At 34.8% G+C, this 16,354-nt stretch overlaps 1 protein-coding gene across 2 annotated transcripts; it reads right to left on the bottom strand.

The window, feature by feature from the left end:
- Window positions 1-5,486: 5,486 nt before the first annotated feature.
- Window positions 5,487-12,924, bottom strand: LOC138323356 (amine sulfotransferase-like). Of its 2 annotated transcripts, XM_069267938.1 has the most exons (6): window positions 12,876-12,924; window positions 10,595-10,778; window positions 9,079-9,393; window positions 8,876-8,970; window positions 7,190-7,376; window positions 5,487-6,811 (listed from the first exon to the last, which is right to left on the bottom strand). In XM_069267938.1, exons 2-6 carry the CDS (start codon window positions 10,764-10,766, stop codon window positions 6,696-6,698), a joined length of 885 nt encoding a protein of 294 aa, XP_069124039.1. In that variant the 5' UTR covers window positions 10,767-10,778; window positions 12,876-12,924; the 3' UTR covers window positions 5,487-6,695. The 2 variants fall into 2 exon arrangements, with proteins under 2 accessions (XP_069124039.1, XP_069124046.1); XM_069267945.1 differs by lacking the exons at window positions 10,595-10,778; window positions 12,876-12,924 and adding an exon at window positions 9,883-9,902.
- Window positions 12,925-16,354: the final 3,430 nt, after the last annotated feature.

The raw sequence follows: 16,354 nt of genomic DNA, 5'->3' as shown, positions 1-16,354 counted from the left end.
CAATGTATCTCGTCAATTCTCTGTAGTGGTCATGAAACGAATATACTCAACCGCTTCGTGATATATGTGGAGTTTCTCCTAGAGTATACCTGTATACAGTCATAGTAACCCACGGAGTACCGAGGACAGTCTAGTTTACATACTATAAAGTTCATGTTGATTATAGTACGGTTGAGGTCATCTCGGTTTCATGACAACTGCCGTTGATATACAATAAGAACATTTGGTTGTCAAGAAAATATTTTGCTATTCTAATAGTTTGAACAAAATTTGATTTTACTAAATATACAAAAGATTAAATAATGCAGAACATATACTATGTACTAAAGGAATTAATACAAAGTTGATCTAGATATCGTATCCCTTACATGTTTTTGGAGTTAGTGTTTTGTTGGTTTTCTTTTCACTAAAACTACTTTACAAATTGAAACAAAATCAGTACAGTGTTACATACTAATATATGCCTCTCATGTTATTCTCAGACTGCCAACTGGGTCTTGGGTATTAATGTTCATCTTGTAAAATCACATTTAAACCATGCACGAGAATATAGTTAAATGTCGGACTAAAGTGAGAAAAATCGACTTACCTGTACAACAATCACCACACACACACATTTAGATTTGTACATGACATTGATGTAAGGTAATTAACATACATCCTTTTAACTCACAATTTAAAATGATTAATCCGTTTTAAGGCCTAGGTATAATTGTAAATGATAAGAGTAAGGTTTTTTGGTTATGATGGTAACGTCTATGGAGGATCAATGTACATGGACTAAGTGTAATAAACTCCGCTACCGTGGTATCAATGTGTATCTCACTCACCTCCAGCTGTTTATGTGTGAATTCGTCACTGTGGTCTCATGCTATATGTTATTAATGTATTATATAATCATGTATGGTCAGCTCTATCATTTCAGTCCGCTGTCAAGTCTTGATTCTTCATTTCCTGTTGTTGTAATATTTTTTCTTGTACGGTATAAAATCCAATGTTGTTGAATTGTTGCCAAAAATATTAATTTATTAAATCACTTTTCTATGGGTGGCAAATGATATCCAGATTGTCAGCAAATCGGTTCGTAGGGACCGAGCTCTAGATCCTCTCTAATTATAAAATGTTACACATGGAATTAAAACATGATTCGTACAAATGATGACATCTGATATGTATAACTGTATAATGACTAGTTAGTACTCGGACAGGTAAAATAATGAGTTCATTCATTGTCCGACTGGTAAGTGTTATATACATGTAGTTAGTAGGACCAGTTTGTTTTACTCTTAAGTGTTATATAGTAAGTATATAGGACCAGTTTGTTTTACTCGTAAGTGTTATATAGTATACATGTATATAGGACCAGTTTGTCAATTTAACTGGTTAAACCATTTGTCAGATACGTAGAATGATGAAATATGACAGACGTAATTAGCTTTAAAATGTATCATACCGTAGAGCCGGTCATTTTTGCTAATGATATTTCCGCGATTTCGCTAGACATGTTATGGTAGCGAAAATTCGATTCATGAAATATCGAGAAATGTTTTAATTATGTAAACCATGAAAGACATATCGCGGAATTTTTGCCTTTTTTTGCGCGAAAACTCTGACCCGTGTAAAGAATCGGCTATATGATATCACAAAACATAGTTAAGTTACAAAAGTTCGTGGAAAGAAACCAAAATATAATTACTGAATGTAGTACTATTATGATAAAATTCTTTATGATACATGTACCTCTATCGTGACAACTGAACACACCCAAAACAAAATACGGATCAAGAAGAAGCGTTCGAAGGGAAATAACTCTAACATAGATTATCATTTCATTGGTAGTACACCAACGTTAACCTCCATGCCACACAACAAGCCCAACTAACAAACAGTGGGACTAATAGAATCTTCCCCTACCTAGAGGGCGTGGCCGCCATTTTGGTCAAGATCCTGACCAAAATGATTATGATTGGTCAATTCAATAAACAAATCGCTGGGTACATTTAGACCGAGGATTCCATTCTGTTTACAATGGCCACGTGGTGGAAATGAAATTTCGATATGTTTAGGAAGCATTCAGAATAGAAAAGCTATTTGAAATAGTCTAAGAACGTTACAATTTAAAATCAACGACTAGATATCTACTCACGTACGAAATCTGAAGTTCCATACTATACGCTGACGTCATGATGAGTGTAACGGAAAACCCCCGAGCGTCTGTTTCAAAAGACAATTTCGCGTTTCAACACCTAATACACAACGAATGGTATGTAAAGTTCTTTTCTTTCAATAAATAACTAATATTGTTTACAATTTACCATTATATAGCAGACTAGAGATCAGCAATTCCAAAAATAGATGTTGGGTTTTTTCGCTAATAATATCCAGACGCCATTTTGAAAAGGAATATCCCCTGAACGTTATAAGTATAAGCCATTCAAATTCCCAAGATCGATAGCTCTGACCTGTCGTTGTATTTTCGGAGCGAGGCCTAGTGGAGAGAAGAAAAACTACGGCAGGCAATCCAGTCTAAATTTAAAAAAATTGGAGACCGCAATGCACTCTGGGAGAGATTGATTTCACCTCAGTAAACGGCCCACGGAAATTTCATGTTTCTTGAAAAATGTATTTCAGACGCTTACTAAACTCTTTAATATATATTGTAAGTTCCCTTTCGTATCATTTTCCTGTAAACGACTGCCAGCTCTGACATAATGTAATTTGATCATTCAATATCAAACCAAACAGTTATGGATTCTTTTGCGGATACTCTAGATTTACTTGTAAGTAAATAGCCACGATTTGCATACGATGTCCGCCGTTTCAAAAACAATCACTGTGACGTCATATATACAAGGGGCGCAATGAATTAAAAAATCGTCATGATGACCCAAGCATTTTCATCGCGACATGAACATGGTTCCGTTGACCACACGTCAATATTGATAGATGGTCAATCATATGAACATTCTAGCATTTTTTCGAAATAATATGATGAAGAAACTGTCCATTTTGATAGGTTTGAAAGTTTTTGACATGAAAAATGTGTGAATCATTGTAAAGAGGAAATAATGAATTTCTATCTATCTCTTGTGATTTCTACAAATCGTATAAATGCATGTATTGATATTATCTTATATATACATAATCACAACACAGTGTATGAGTTAGAGTACATATCATCATAAACTTATTTAAACCCATTATGGTTCCAAAATATAACATTGAAGAATACTCCTAAAGAAGGGGACGGTTTGACCATTATCATTCGTAAAAAACAAGTTTATATAAACACAATGGGACTAATTCACGCACCACGTGATACCCGATAACGTTTATGCGGGACTGGTATCTCCACAATCTCTCCCAGGGTTCATTGCGGTCCCCACATACCCATGATGATTGCACCGTGGTATTTGACGGTTATTCAAAAGGTCCAGATAATATACGAAAGACGCAATTCATCTGAGACGATCATGAGGAGTCATTGGTACTCAGGTGAACTTTACAGAAATCACTCCGTTTAGAACGAAGAAAGAGGTGTTTCTAGCCAATAATGCCAATAAAGATAGCTTCATCAATCTTTTGAGCAGAAAGATGTCTGAAAACGGAATTCCGACTAAAAGGATAACATCTGACGCTGATGTGTTGATTGTACAAACTGCTGTATCTTCGGCACTGTCAAAACCAACTGTCTGGCTGGGAGAAGACACCGATCTTCTGGTATTACTCCTCTTCCATATTGATTTGACCAAATCTCTGCGTTTGTACTTCAAATCAGATCGCATCTCCTGAGGGAAAATCAAAGTATGGGATTTACAGAAGACCAAAACTGTTCTTGGATCCGATGTTTTGTGAGGTTCTGTCGGTGATACCCACATTAATTGGCTGTGATATAATAATGTATGGCACTAGCAAAGCAGCAGCACTCCAAAGGATAACCATTGATGAATTCTTGAAATCACAATCACGTGTCTTAATTACACAAAGTACAAAAGAACAGGTGATTCGATCTGGATCAATTAGTCACTGCTTTGAGTTTTTCATGAAGGTCTAGACCTTATGAGATATCGGAAAAAACTTGTGTCCAAGTTTAAACGAACAAAACTTGTGTCCAAGTTCATACGAAACCACCTACCTCAGCTGCCGCTAGTTTCCATAGCATGAGAACATACCTTTAAGTGCAATCATGGGCAAATGATGTCAATATGAACCCTTGTGATTGGGGTTGGTCAACTGGCAATGACCTACAAAGACAAATAACCCCGCGGCTCCCGAATGCTTGCTTCATGTCATCAGCTACCATTGCAAAATGAATTGTGACTCAAGACGTTGTAGTTGTAGGAAACACGGACTAGAGTGTTCTATAGTCTGTAGGGATTGTAAAGGGAAAAGTTGTTCCAACTCATCCAGACATATGGAAGATGAGGCTTAGTATGATCCATTAACATGAACAATCATAAGACGTAATGATACTCACAACTACTTTTATTTTAATTTCAAATTACTGACAATGACTTGGAATAAGAAACAGTCATCCCGCCCATATGATATTTTTCTTGAACTTGTAATCATTGCAATATATTAAGATGGTTAAAAGGTGTTTCATGAGTGTTCCATGAAGATATATTTATGTGTTGTTCAGTCAGGACTCTGATCTTCGACGCGCTGTCTATAATGTCATAATAATGGGACGAATCGTCCCATATTTTACTCTCGGTATCGTGTAAACATTGTTTTAATTTCCTGATATTTTCTTAAAGTTGTAAATATTGAAAGAATTATTTCCTCATCGATTCGGGCAAACTGTAGAGGTGGTCATATAACATCTATTTCATGATATTACTTATTGCTATAATGTATGTAATACATTACTGATACAAATAACTAGTTTGACCTTTGACCTTTTAAATTTGACTTTCCCAATATCCATGTGTTTTCGAATTTGTATGTGTGTTCAACTGTGCACTATTAATTATGATAATGAATAAAAAGTTTCTTTTGCAATTTGTTTGAGATTTGGCTTAATTTGGCGTAGGATGGTTGGACTAACATTCAAATTGAAATTGTGGGGACAACAATGCACCCTGGGAGAGATTGGTATCTCCAGAGGTGATGGAACGTAACTATTTGTGATCTTCCCACTGAAATAACGTTAACGCGGGATATTATCTTTTGACGTCATTCCATCACCAATAGAAACAATAGTCCCGCACAAACGTTATCGGGTATCACGTGGTACGTGAATGATTCCGGACGGTTTTACACTAATTCACTTTTGTCTATGCGTGACATCTCTTCTTGTTTTCGCATACATGTAGTTATGTAAAATCGGTTCTTTTGATATAATTTATTCTGTTCAGTGTGAAATAGGGATTTAATGTATTTTTTAAAGTTACATAGGCAAATGTTTGTTTTCGTCAGTTTGTTGATTGATGTAGTGACGAAACACTCAAAATATAAATATAATACCATGAAACACAATTAAGTAAATATAAAACAAATTATTGTATTTTAAACATGTTTTGTTATAAACTCAAAAGAATCAGGCACAAGTTATTTCAACTTAAAGTCGTTTCCTATCATTATAGCAAAATGAACATATCCTTGATGACTTCAACTTTAATTTCAAAGTAATTAATTGACAAAAAGATATTAAAATGACAATCTGACCTCTTTAGATACAGGTAGCACAAACAAAATAATGAAGGTAAATGGCAACCGGTGAAGAAAGAAATCATCATCATTCATATTTTACTCTTCAAATCAACATTTGCATTTTTATTTTTAATTTGTTAACCGAATTTGAAGTGACATGATTCTAAATAGTATTACGGTATGTTTATATTTGTTCTATTTACCACAACTAATCTAACGAAAAAAATATAAATTTGATAGATGTAGTTACAAAATCCAAAGTATGGATATACATATTCATGTGTAATTAGTGCACCGAAAGATATCTTTATTGAATACCTAATGATATTATGATAAAAAAAAGAAAAGAAAAATTATGCATATATAAAAATTTTAAAACTAAACCAAATAATACATCATATTAGTTAAACATTATGATAAATCATAATATTTTCCATGTCACATTTGAGCAATATTTACACATTAATTGATATTGCATGATTTAAGATTCCAAACATTAACAATCATATTGTAAGTTGTTAACAATACACAGACATTTATTTGTAGCTTTATGTAATGATAATTCTATAATAAAAGCGATTATATCTTTAAAGCTTATAATCATTTATGTTCTCCCTGTTTACTCTTATCATACCTCCATCCTGCTGAAGTGGGTTCAGAGCCAATATTTATACAAACTTTCTTCCCCTTATACTAGTGATGTTCATGGCTCAATGTGGTTATAATCCATTTACAAATGAATGACTAATAGCGATTTAGTCAAAATGTTAGCGTATGACAGACGGACGTCCAGACAGACGATGGACACCGCCCCATGACATAAGCAAATGATGGTTATACACTTATGATCTGGTACTCATATAAAAAAAATACCAGACAGTCAGTGTAAAAGTTGGTAGATTTTATAACTAAGGTGATAAATTCCATGTCTCTTAATCTAGATCTAGTGTTTAATGGTATACATATTTCGTTCAATATTGAAATTATATATAAAAAGTACTCCTCGGAGCCAGTATTCCTAATACACATTTGAACGTATTTTATTCGAAACAGCATTCAGTTTTTAGTCCAAGTTCCGCTACTTTCTCCTTAAATACTTTATCAAACATTTCATTCTGGGAGACGGTGAACATGTGCTTCCATTCTCCTATTTGGCCTGCAAGAAATAATAGTAGAAGTTTTAAAATCAATATTTGCTTTCTTCTGACAAGGAGTAGCACGCAGTCCCCAATTATATTCATCTGGCAAATGTTACAAATTTCAAAACACATAAATTATCAACAATATATCATATATGTTTCAAACCTACTCTTGACAGATTTCAAAAATGTATTGTAGAATATTTGTGGATTTTCTTCTTTTTTTATCAAAGAACGGTTTTGATAGCGCTAATTTTGTTTAATGTTTTAATGTTTTATCTCCTTAAAGTGTACCGTCGAACTAGTCTACTTTTTCGTCAGTTAAAGTTGGTTTTTATAGAAGTTTGAGCTATAGCTATATAATGATGATTGTATACCAGCAACACAAGACCTACCTTTCCTGTAGATTGGTAATCGACCGTCTTCGGAGAATTCTTTCCATTTCTCACTGGATGGGACCGTTATTATGTGGTTTTCCTTCAGTTTTTCGAATCGAATATTTTCTGTGACTAATTGTAGAAACTTTTCATCGTGATCCACTTCTAAAAACTTTGCTAGCTTTACGACATTTGAAAATGTATTCTGTAATGAATCAAAGTTGTTCCAATATAATGAAGAGTGCTTAATTACTTCCCTGTAAATCTACCATAACGGTCACCAGTACAATATATATTGAATATACACTACAAAGCTATTGTTTTACTTTACAGTGGGTACAATGACAATACAAATAAGCTAATTTCGATTCAAAGCACAATCAACACCATCATAATATAGTATCCTTGTTGTATAACGTTTTCTATTGTAAACATTCAACTTTTAGTAAAACCAAGAGTCCAAGGGGCCTGTATCACTCATCTGGCATGTAAAAGCAAACCCAGCAATGTTATATATATGTATGATCACATTTGAGCAACAAGCAGAAAAAGGATTATAAATAATTTGCAAAATTTCCCCTATTGGCCCTACTGCGGCTCTGACACCCATACTCCGGGACCCATACCCTTGGCTTATAAAAAAATGGTTCCTTTCAGTCAAGCATGCTGCAGACCAAATATGAGCCAATTTTGCTTTATTCCTTTGTAGCATTACATTTATTGGGTCCCTGCGCATTTGACCCTTGGCGTACACTAAACTGGTTCCCTTTCAGTCAAGGATACTGTAGACCAAATATGAGTCAAATCCTTTAATGCAACAGAACCAGAGCTACGTTTTATACAAACCTATCCTTCCCCTTAAGATACTTCAGACCAAATTTGGTAATAATCCACTGCGTCGTTCATGATTAGTAGCGATTTAAAAGAATTGTTGATGGGATGGACGCTGGACGACGGGCGCCACGCTCATAAGCCTACCTTTCGGGCCAGGTGAGCTTAAGATGAATTGTTAACATGGGATTAACTGTCTTGTTTTTAAAATGAAACATGCATGACCGAAATAATGCAAATTAAAATCCCTTTCTATTTTCGTGTTGACTGGGTAAACATTATCTAAATCAGATTTCATTAAACAAAAATGAAAATCGCATTTTTAGACTTAGAATCAAAATGCTACTTGAAACAATCTAATTAAAATTAGACTTGTAATTCCCCTCCACTACGATACTCTACGTTACGCTCCAATACAAGATCTAACGATGCCCCGTTCGAGGTCACCTCCGCATGACCCCTATGGTTAGCCAATCAGCGTGTCGCCTACGGAATCTTCGGTGTGGTTGATTCATTCGGAAGTGTAAACGGATAATAGTACGTCCCGAGATGTTCCAATTCTAGGCCAGAGGTCATGCTGAGGTGACCTCGAACGGGGCATCGTTAGATCTTGTATTGGAGCGTAACGTAGAGTATCGTAGTGGAGGGGAATTACTAGTTTAATTTTAATTAGATTGCTACTTGAAAGTTTGTATAACCAATTAACTTAAATCTTATGGTTATATTGTATATGAACCTGCGTATGTTACCATGCATATCGAAACACAAATTTAAAAAAACTTCTAATCCCCAGCTGAACATAATTCATGATTAAAAAAAAAAGTCATTCTTAGAATCTAAATTGTTTGCAGTTTCGCATCAACATTCACGTACCTTCTTAAAGTCCTCGAAGCAAAGTGTCAGACAGTTTGGACTATTCCATTCCTCCATGTCTTTTGTCCAGGAAAACCATGATCCGAAAGTAAAGACTGAGAAGAGAAAATTACATATCGACTTTAATGTAACTTTATACGGGATATTAATAACAGTATGCAGTTGATTTTGTGAAATACCACAAACTTAGTATATGACCTTACACTGTTCTGTGAGGAAGTACTTCACTATACCGTCAAATGTCCCTTCGTAGCCAACAAATCGTTTAAACTGCCTAATCATATGATACAAAGATACCACGATGTCCTTTGGATTACGTGTAATAGTGATAACCTTCCCTTTCCCGTTTTTCATCTGTTCGGGAAGGAAGCGGCAACGTAGATGGGATCCGAAAGTCCTGGGTGATGGCATTTCTTCGATTAAGTTGAAGTCTTGTAGTTCCATCATGGTAGGAGTGCCATGATAATCCAAGGTTCCTGATCGTAACATCATCACAGTGTTATAGAGCCAGTGGGTACCTGTAATTAAACACGACGCCATTTTTTCATTACTCGATCTATAACGCACTCTTCGTAATATATAATTTTCCCAAATAATACATAAAAAGTTAAGGAGTGCTAAGTAAACAAACAAAAGAATTACGAAGCCAAGAACAAAAATCACTGAAACATAAAAATGTTTCAAAGCAGTGGCAACATAACAGATATAGTCAGTCCTATCAAACAGCACGATGGGAAGCCAGACAACGTGATACAGGGAACGAACATGATTGCTCTCATGTTCACTTATACAAGAAATAATTAATTACAATCGTAGCTGATTTGAATGTAGAACTTTTTTAACGAAAAGTTTAAACATCCACTAGAAATAATAGGATATAGTTGCCAGATGTAGGATAAACATTCACTAGAAATGATAATAAATAGTTACCAGATTAAGGATAAACATTTACTGGAATATATTAGATTTAGGATAAACATTCACTAGAAATGATAATAAATAGTTACCAGATTTAGGATAAACATTCACTAGAAATGATAATAAATAGTTACCAGATTTAGGATAAACATTCACTAGAAATGATAATAAATAGTTACCAGATTTAGGATAAACATTCACTAGAAATGATAATAAATAGTTACCAGATTTAGGATAAACATTCACTAGAAATGATAATAAATAGTTACCAGATTTAGGATAAACATTCACTAGAAATGATAATAAATAGTTACCAGATTTAGGATAAACATTCACTAGAAATGATAATAAATAGTTACCAGATTTAGGATAAACATTCACTAGAAATGATAATAAATAGTAGATTACCAGATTTAGGATAAACATTTACTAGAATGAAATAAATAATTAAAGATGTTACCAGATTAGGATAAACATTACTAGAAATGATAATAAATAGTTACCAGATTTAGGATAACATTTACTAGAAATGATAATAAAAGTTACCAGATTTAGGATATTCACTAGAAATGATATAAATAGTTACCAGATTTAATATAAACATTCACTAGAAATGATAATAAATAGTTACCAGATTTAGGATAAACATTCACTAGAAATGATAATAAATAGTTACCAGATTTAGGATTTACTAAATGATAAACATAGTTACCAGATTTAGGATAAACATTCACTAGAAATGATAATAAATAGATTTTAGGATAAACATTACTAGAAATGATAAAAAGATTAAGATGTTACCAGATTTAGGATAAACATTCACTAGAACGTCGTCATCCTTGATGGTACGTTGCGCTATTTTCTCCAGCAATTCTCCGTCATTTCCAAGAAAATCGATGCTAAAGGTATATCCTTTGTATTTTTTATAAGCATGCTTGTTGTTTTCTTCATCGTAAAAGGTGATGACTTCCATGATGATCGAGACCTGCGTATAGGTGAGGAATAAGATGTCTTTAGTAACCCATTTACAAGATATTGTTGAAATGCCTATCCTCACAAACACACATTCTCCACAAACATGTGCGACCCTTGTGGCATACCCCATCAAGTCTGAACGATTCGTATTGTTTTGCTTCGGCTTACTTTTGTGATTTTCCATAGATAAAATGGCAATGTCCTATCATAATGATAGATTTGTAATATATAATGATAGATTTGTGTTATATATTGATAGATTTGTATTATATAATGATAGATGTGTATTATATAATGATAGATTTGTATTATACAATGATAGATTTGCATCATATAATGATACATCTGTATCATATAATGATAGATTTGTATTATATAATGATAGATTTGTATTAAATAATGATAGATTTGTATTAAATAATAATGGATTTGTATCATATAATGATAGATTTGTATTATATAATGATAGATTTGTATCATATAATTATATATTCGTATTATATAATGATAGATTTGCATTAAATAATGATGGATTTGTATTATATAATGATAGATTTGTATCATATAATGATAGATTTGTATTATATAATGTTAGATGTGTATCGTATAATAATAAATTTGTATTATATAACGATAGATTTGTATTAAATAATGATAGATTTGTATTAAACAGTGACGGATTTGTATCATATAATGATAGATTTGTATCATATAATGATAAATTTGGTATTATATAATGATAGATTTGTATTGTATAATAATAGACTTCTATCATATAATGATAGATTTGTATTATATAATGATGGATTTGTATCATTTGTATTATATAATGATAAATTTGTATCAAATAATGATAGATTTGTATTTTACATGTATAATGATAAACTTGTGTCATATAATGATAAGTTTTATCATAAAGTGACAAAATCCTTACATATAACGAAGATGTCATATCATAATTCAATTTTGTTCGCAACTACCAATTTGTTTTATTTTTTTATTATACCAATGTAATGTTATTCATGAACAAGAGGTCCAGAGCGCCTGTATCGCTCACCTGTTTTGTATTGCAAAGTAATGATCTGAATACAGGTTCATAGTTTCTTTTCTGAAGGAATTTAAATATTTACCTCTAATTTCCCTATTGGGCTCCACTCATTCTGCTCCAGGGAGTGAGAGCCAAAATGTATACAAACTTTGTCCCCTTCACCTAAGGGTGTTTCTAGCCAAATTTGGTTACAATCCATGTAGAACTAATGACTAGTAGCGATTTAAAGGAAATGTTGAGGACGGACGACGAACGCTGCGCCTTGACATAAGTTCACCGGCCCTTCGGGCCAAGTGAGCTAAAAACCATTCAAAAATAATATTTGGTTGCAGCAAAGCTGAACATTGACCTCCCTGTTAAACCCCCCATAACTCACAAGGGACTCCGACCTGATCTTAATCATTAGTCATATCATTATGGCCTAATTTCCTGTAAACAAGTAATACTGCTCATCGATCATTATCGTCAGAAACTCTTCCTTTTATTTTATCAGCCCAGAAAGGAAAAAATGGCGTCCAGTTTGTGACATCCCCCCTGATTGCCTGAGACAATGACGTAATATTTCATAGAAAAAGCCCAAAAAGAATTTTGAATTCTTTGGATGTTATCTTTAGTAAATTGATTTGTGATGATTAATTTCAATACGTTTGTTTCTATGTAATGCGATATTACACAAACTTCTGACATTTAATAACATATGACAGCCATCTGTCAAACAGGTAAACAGTATGTACCCCCCACGATCGTGGTATGATGACACACATACAAAACAGATAGTGATAAATGGATCAAGGTCAACTCCTGATAACGAGTACACCAGATGGGCGTGTTTACTAGTCCGTTAAACCTACCGTTATCATCAGGCTTTTATATATATATATAAGGCAAATTAAAAAAAAAACTAATAATATAGGCAGGTTTAGCGGACTACATGTGCATGTACCGCCACAACTAAGTAAACTACACATGAAACAATAGAAGATAAGACATTGATCAACTCCCAACACTCCAGTCAATGAAGCAAAAATGTATGTAATATGCACAACGATTTAGACCTACCTGTATCTAGACCTGTTTCCTTTACCCTTCGTGTGTGTGTGTGTGTGTAGTATCGGATTGAATATGACCTAGATACATAATGTTTGATGTCTTATATACAGAACCCTGGCCCTTGCCAGTGTATTAAAGAATTGTTTTGTCTAGAACTACCCAAATCTTACAGTGTTCTTGTCTAAAAATAAGTTCATCAACTCCTCAGTGGTTACGAGGGGTGTTCCAAAATTATTGTTACTTTGGTGATTTCTCTTTGATAGAAGTAATTCTGATCATTTTACTTTGCCCTGTCCCTCGAAGTACTCCCCCTCTGCATTTATGCATCGTTTCAACCGATCGATCCACTTTTGGAAACAGTTTTCGTACTCTTGAATTGGTATACTCATAAGATACTGATAAATGGCAGAGCCAAGGGCATTTCTTGATTTATATTTTGTTCCAGACAGGTGAAATTTTAGTTTGGGGAACAAGAAAAAGTCACAGGGGGCCAAGTCTGGTGAATATGCAGGGTGGGGGAAGACAGTGACCTTTTCTGCCTTCAAAAACTCCGTTACAATGCGCGCCTTGTGTGCTGGCGCATTATCATGTAAGAGCCTGAGGTACTTCAAACCTGTCTGTGGGCGGCGGCGTTTGTAGACTTTCTTAAGTTTTCGAAGTACAACGTCTCTATAATACTTCGCTGTGACAGTTTTGCCTTTTGGAACAGGGATTTGAATTATTGGACCCTTGTTATCAAAGAATATGACATACAAAACCTTCCTCAGGGTGCGTATTCTTTTAGCAATGCTAGGGCGCCTGGCGTTTTTGTATCCCCAGATCCGATTAGAGCATTTTCTTTTGGGTTCGAAAAAATACACCCATGTTTCATCACCTGTGACCAAATTATCAAAAGCCTTTTTGCTGTATTTTGGGTATTTCTTCAATAAGGATTTGGCCTTGTCAACCCGGGACCTCTTTTGGTTGTCAGTTAGTAAATGGGGTATCCACCTGGCACAGATAAGACATGCATCGTTTCCAGTCCGATCGATCGTAGACCTGTTTCCTTTACCCTTCGTGTGTGTGTGTGTGTGTGTAGTATCGGACTTTTTGATGTCTTATATACAGAAGATAGTATGCATCGTTTCAACCGATCGATCCACTTTTGGAAACAGTTTTCGTACTCTTGAATTGGTATACTCATAAGATACTGATAAATGGCAGAGCCAAGGGCATTTCTTGATTTATATTTTGTTCCAGACAGGTGAAATTTTAGTTTGGGGAACAAGAAAAAGTCACAGGGGGCCAAGTCTGGTGAATATGCAGGGTGGGGGGAAGACAGTGACCTTTTCTGCCTTCAAAAACTCCGTTACAATGCGCGCCTTGTGTGCTGGCGCATTATCATGTAAGAGCCTGAGGTACTTCAAACCTGTCTGTGGGCGGCGGCGTTTGTAGACTTTCTTAAGTTTTCGAAGTACAACGTCTCTATAATACTTCGCTGTGACAGTTTTGCCTTTTGGAACAGGGATTTGAATGATTGGACCCTTGTTATCAAAGAATATGACATACAAAACCTTCCTCAGGGTGCGTATTCTTTTAGCAATGCTAGGGCGCCTGGCGTTTTTGTATCCCCAGATCCGATTAGAGCATTTTCTTTTGGGTTCGAAAAAATACACCCATGTTTCATCACCTGTGACCAAATTATCAAAAGCCTTTTTGCTGTATTTTGGGTATTTCTTCAATAAGGATTTGGCCTTGTCAACCCGGGACCTCTTTTGGTTGTCAGTTAGTAAATGGGGTATCCACCTGGCATTGATCTTGCCCAGCTTAAGATGTTTCTTTAAGATGCAATGAATACGTGCTAAAGACAAGCCTGTCATTTTAACTAACTGCCGGACAGTGTACCTTGCATCTTTTTCAAGGAATTGCCGAATTAGTTCAATGTTATGCTTTGTTGTTGTTGTTGCAGGGCGACCTGTGTGGGCAGCATCTTTAAGCTACTGCTGTCCCGACTTCAATTACGTTTTCAACTCTCTTGCCAACCATATTTGTATAGAGTGTAACGAGTGCGCTACAAAACATACAGCAGCACCAAGGTCAGTGTAATTGTGAGCGCGATATTTACCTATAGCACGCTTCAGATATCACGCTATCGCCACGAGGTAGTTTTAAGCCCATTTAGCACGATTTCCACGAGATATTGCGCAAGTAACATTAATTTCGGAACATCCCTCGTATAACACGTATGTGACTTTGGCTCGAGGGTATGGGTACAGCGTGTATGTTGTGCCTGCTTAATGAAATTTGTCAATATTTCTTGTTATGTGTTTCATAAGGGATGTAGAACAATTTACATTTGTGTTATATTTTGCTTCGTGGTTATGTAACATAATAAGCCTCAGCGAATTATCCCTTTAAAACATCACAAAAATGGTAATTTCCATTTGAATATATTGTTAATTATTAGGGGAAGTTACCGATGGATTTTGACCATTATCAAACACATAAAGGATCTCACTGTTATAAAGCGATATACATAATTTGGTTGAAATCGGATTAATAAATGAACATGTGATTGAGCGAAAACCAAGAAATTATCTGTTATGGCGATTTTAAAGTCCCGTAACTCTTGCAAATATTGACGGATTTGGTTGAAATCGGACAATAAATACTAAAGTTATCGCACAGAAACCTTTTCCTGGGCGCCACCAACGACGCCGACGCTGATATAGTGATACCTATGTGTCGCCCTTACGTTGCAGGCGACTCAGAAAACTACGTATGTTGGCCTGTATCAGCCATGTCGTACTGTCGCATTGGCGACCCCGACGAGAACATGTTCTCATAAAGTCTCGCCCAAACAACGTGAACATAACCTAAGAACAAGTATTAGCTTCTCAAAAAGCTAAGAAGGCTACCATACAGCATTATTTATTAGGAAGCAATAATAGGAAAGCTTGACGTATTGTTCTGTTCACAGTTAGCTGTCATAGTTCTTATGAGAATTAATTTTTGAAGAATATAATTTAAATGCGTCCACATTCAAGGTAAAAGATAATCAACTTCATGATACTCATGAAAGGGCCACTAGGCTACCTTTCCGAAACAAAACAAAAAGTCTCTTTCAAACAATTATTATACATTTAAAGTATGGGGTTTAGGGATATAACTGTTTGCAAGTTTCTGGTTTCCCGAGACTTGTCTATTTCCCGAGGCGGAGCCGAGGGAAATATGCCAGTTCGAGGGAAACCATAAACTTGCTATATCACTCAACCCCATGCTTGAAATGTTTTAATATACCGATACATACGAAAGCTATGATTATACTAAAATGTATTTCTATCATACGCTATATTCCTGTCGCGTACGGCCATGTTCATTAGAGATCGAGAGAATTTTACATTGTCACAATCTTAGCTTCAAACATTCAAACTATTCCGAGATGATAATTGTGAACCCATGTCCGTTTTGTTTTGCTTCTATTAAAACCGCAGGCTATAATTTGATTC

The sequence above is a fragment of the Argopecten irradians genome, chromosome 1 (assembly GCF_041381155.1).
Source record: "Argopecten irradians isolate NY chromosome 1, Ai_NY, whole genome shotgun sequence".
Classification (NCBI taxonomy): Eukaryota; Metazoa; Mollusca; class Bivalvia; order Pectinida; family Pectinidae; genus Argopecten; species Argopecten irradians.
The sequence above is the reverse complement of the archived record's forward strand: the minus strand, read 5'-3'. Positions and strand labels throughout refer to the sequence as shown.

What these genes read in the sequence shown, in the direction of transcription:
- LOC138323356 (XM_069267938.1), bottom strand. Translation starts at nt 10,766, where the DNA reads ATGGAAGTCATCACCTTTTACGATGAAGAAAACAACAAGCATGCTTAT. An exon ending in GAATGTTTATCCTAAATCTG is followed by an intron (nt 9,394 to 10,594) that starts GTAACATCTTAA and finishes GTTTAATTACAG; the next exon opens with GTACCCACTGGCTCTATAAC. An exon ending in GTACTTCCTCACAGAACAGT is followed by an intron (nt 8,971 to 9,078) that starts GTAAGGTCATAT and finishes TTCTCTTCTCAG; the next exon opens with TCTTTACTTTCGGATCATGG.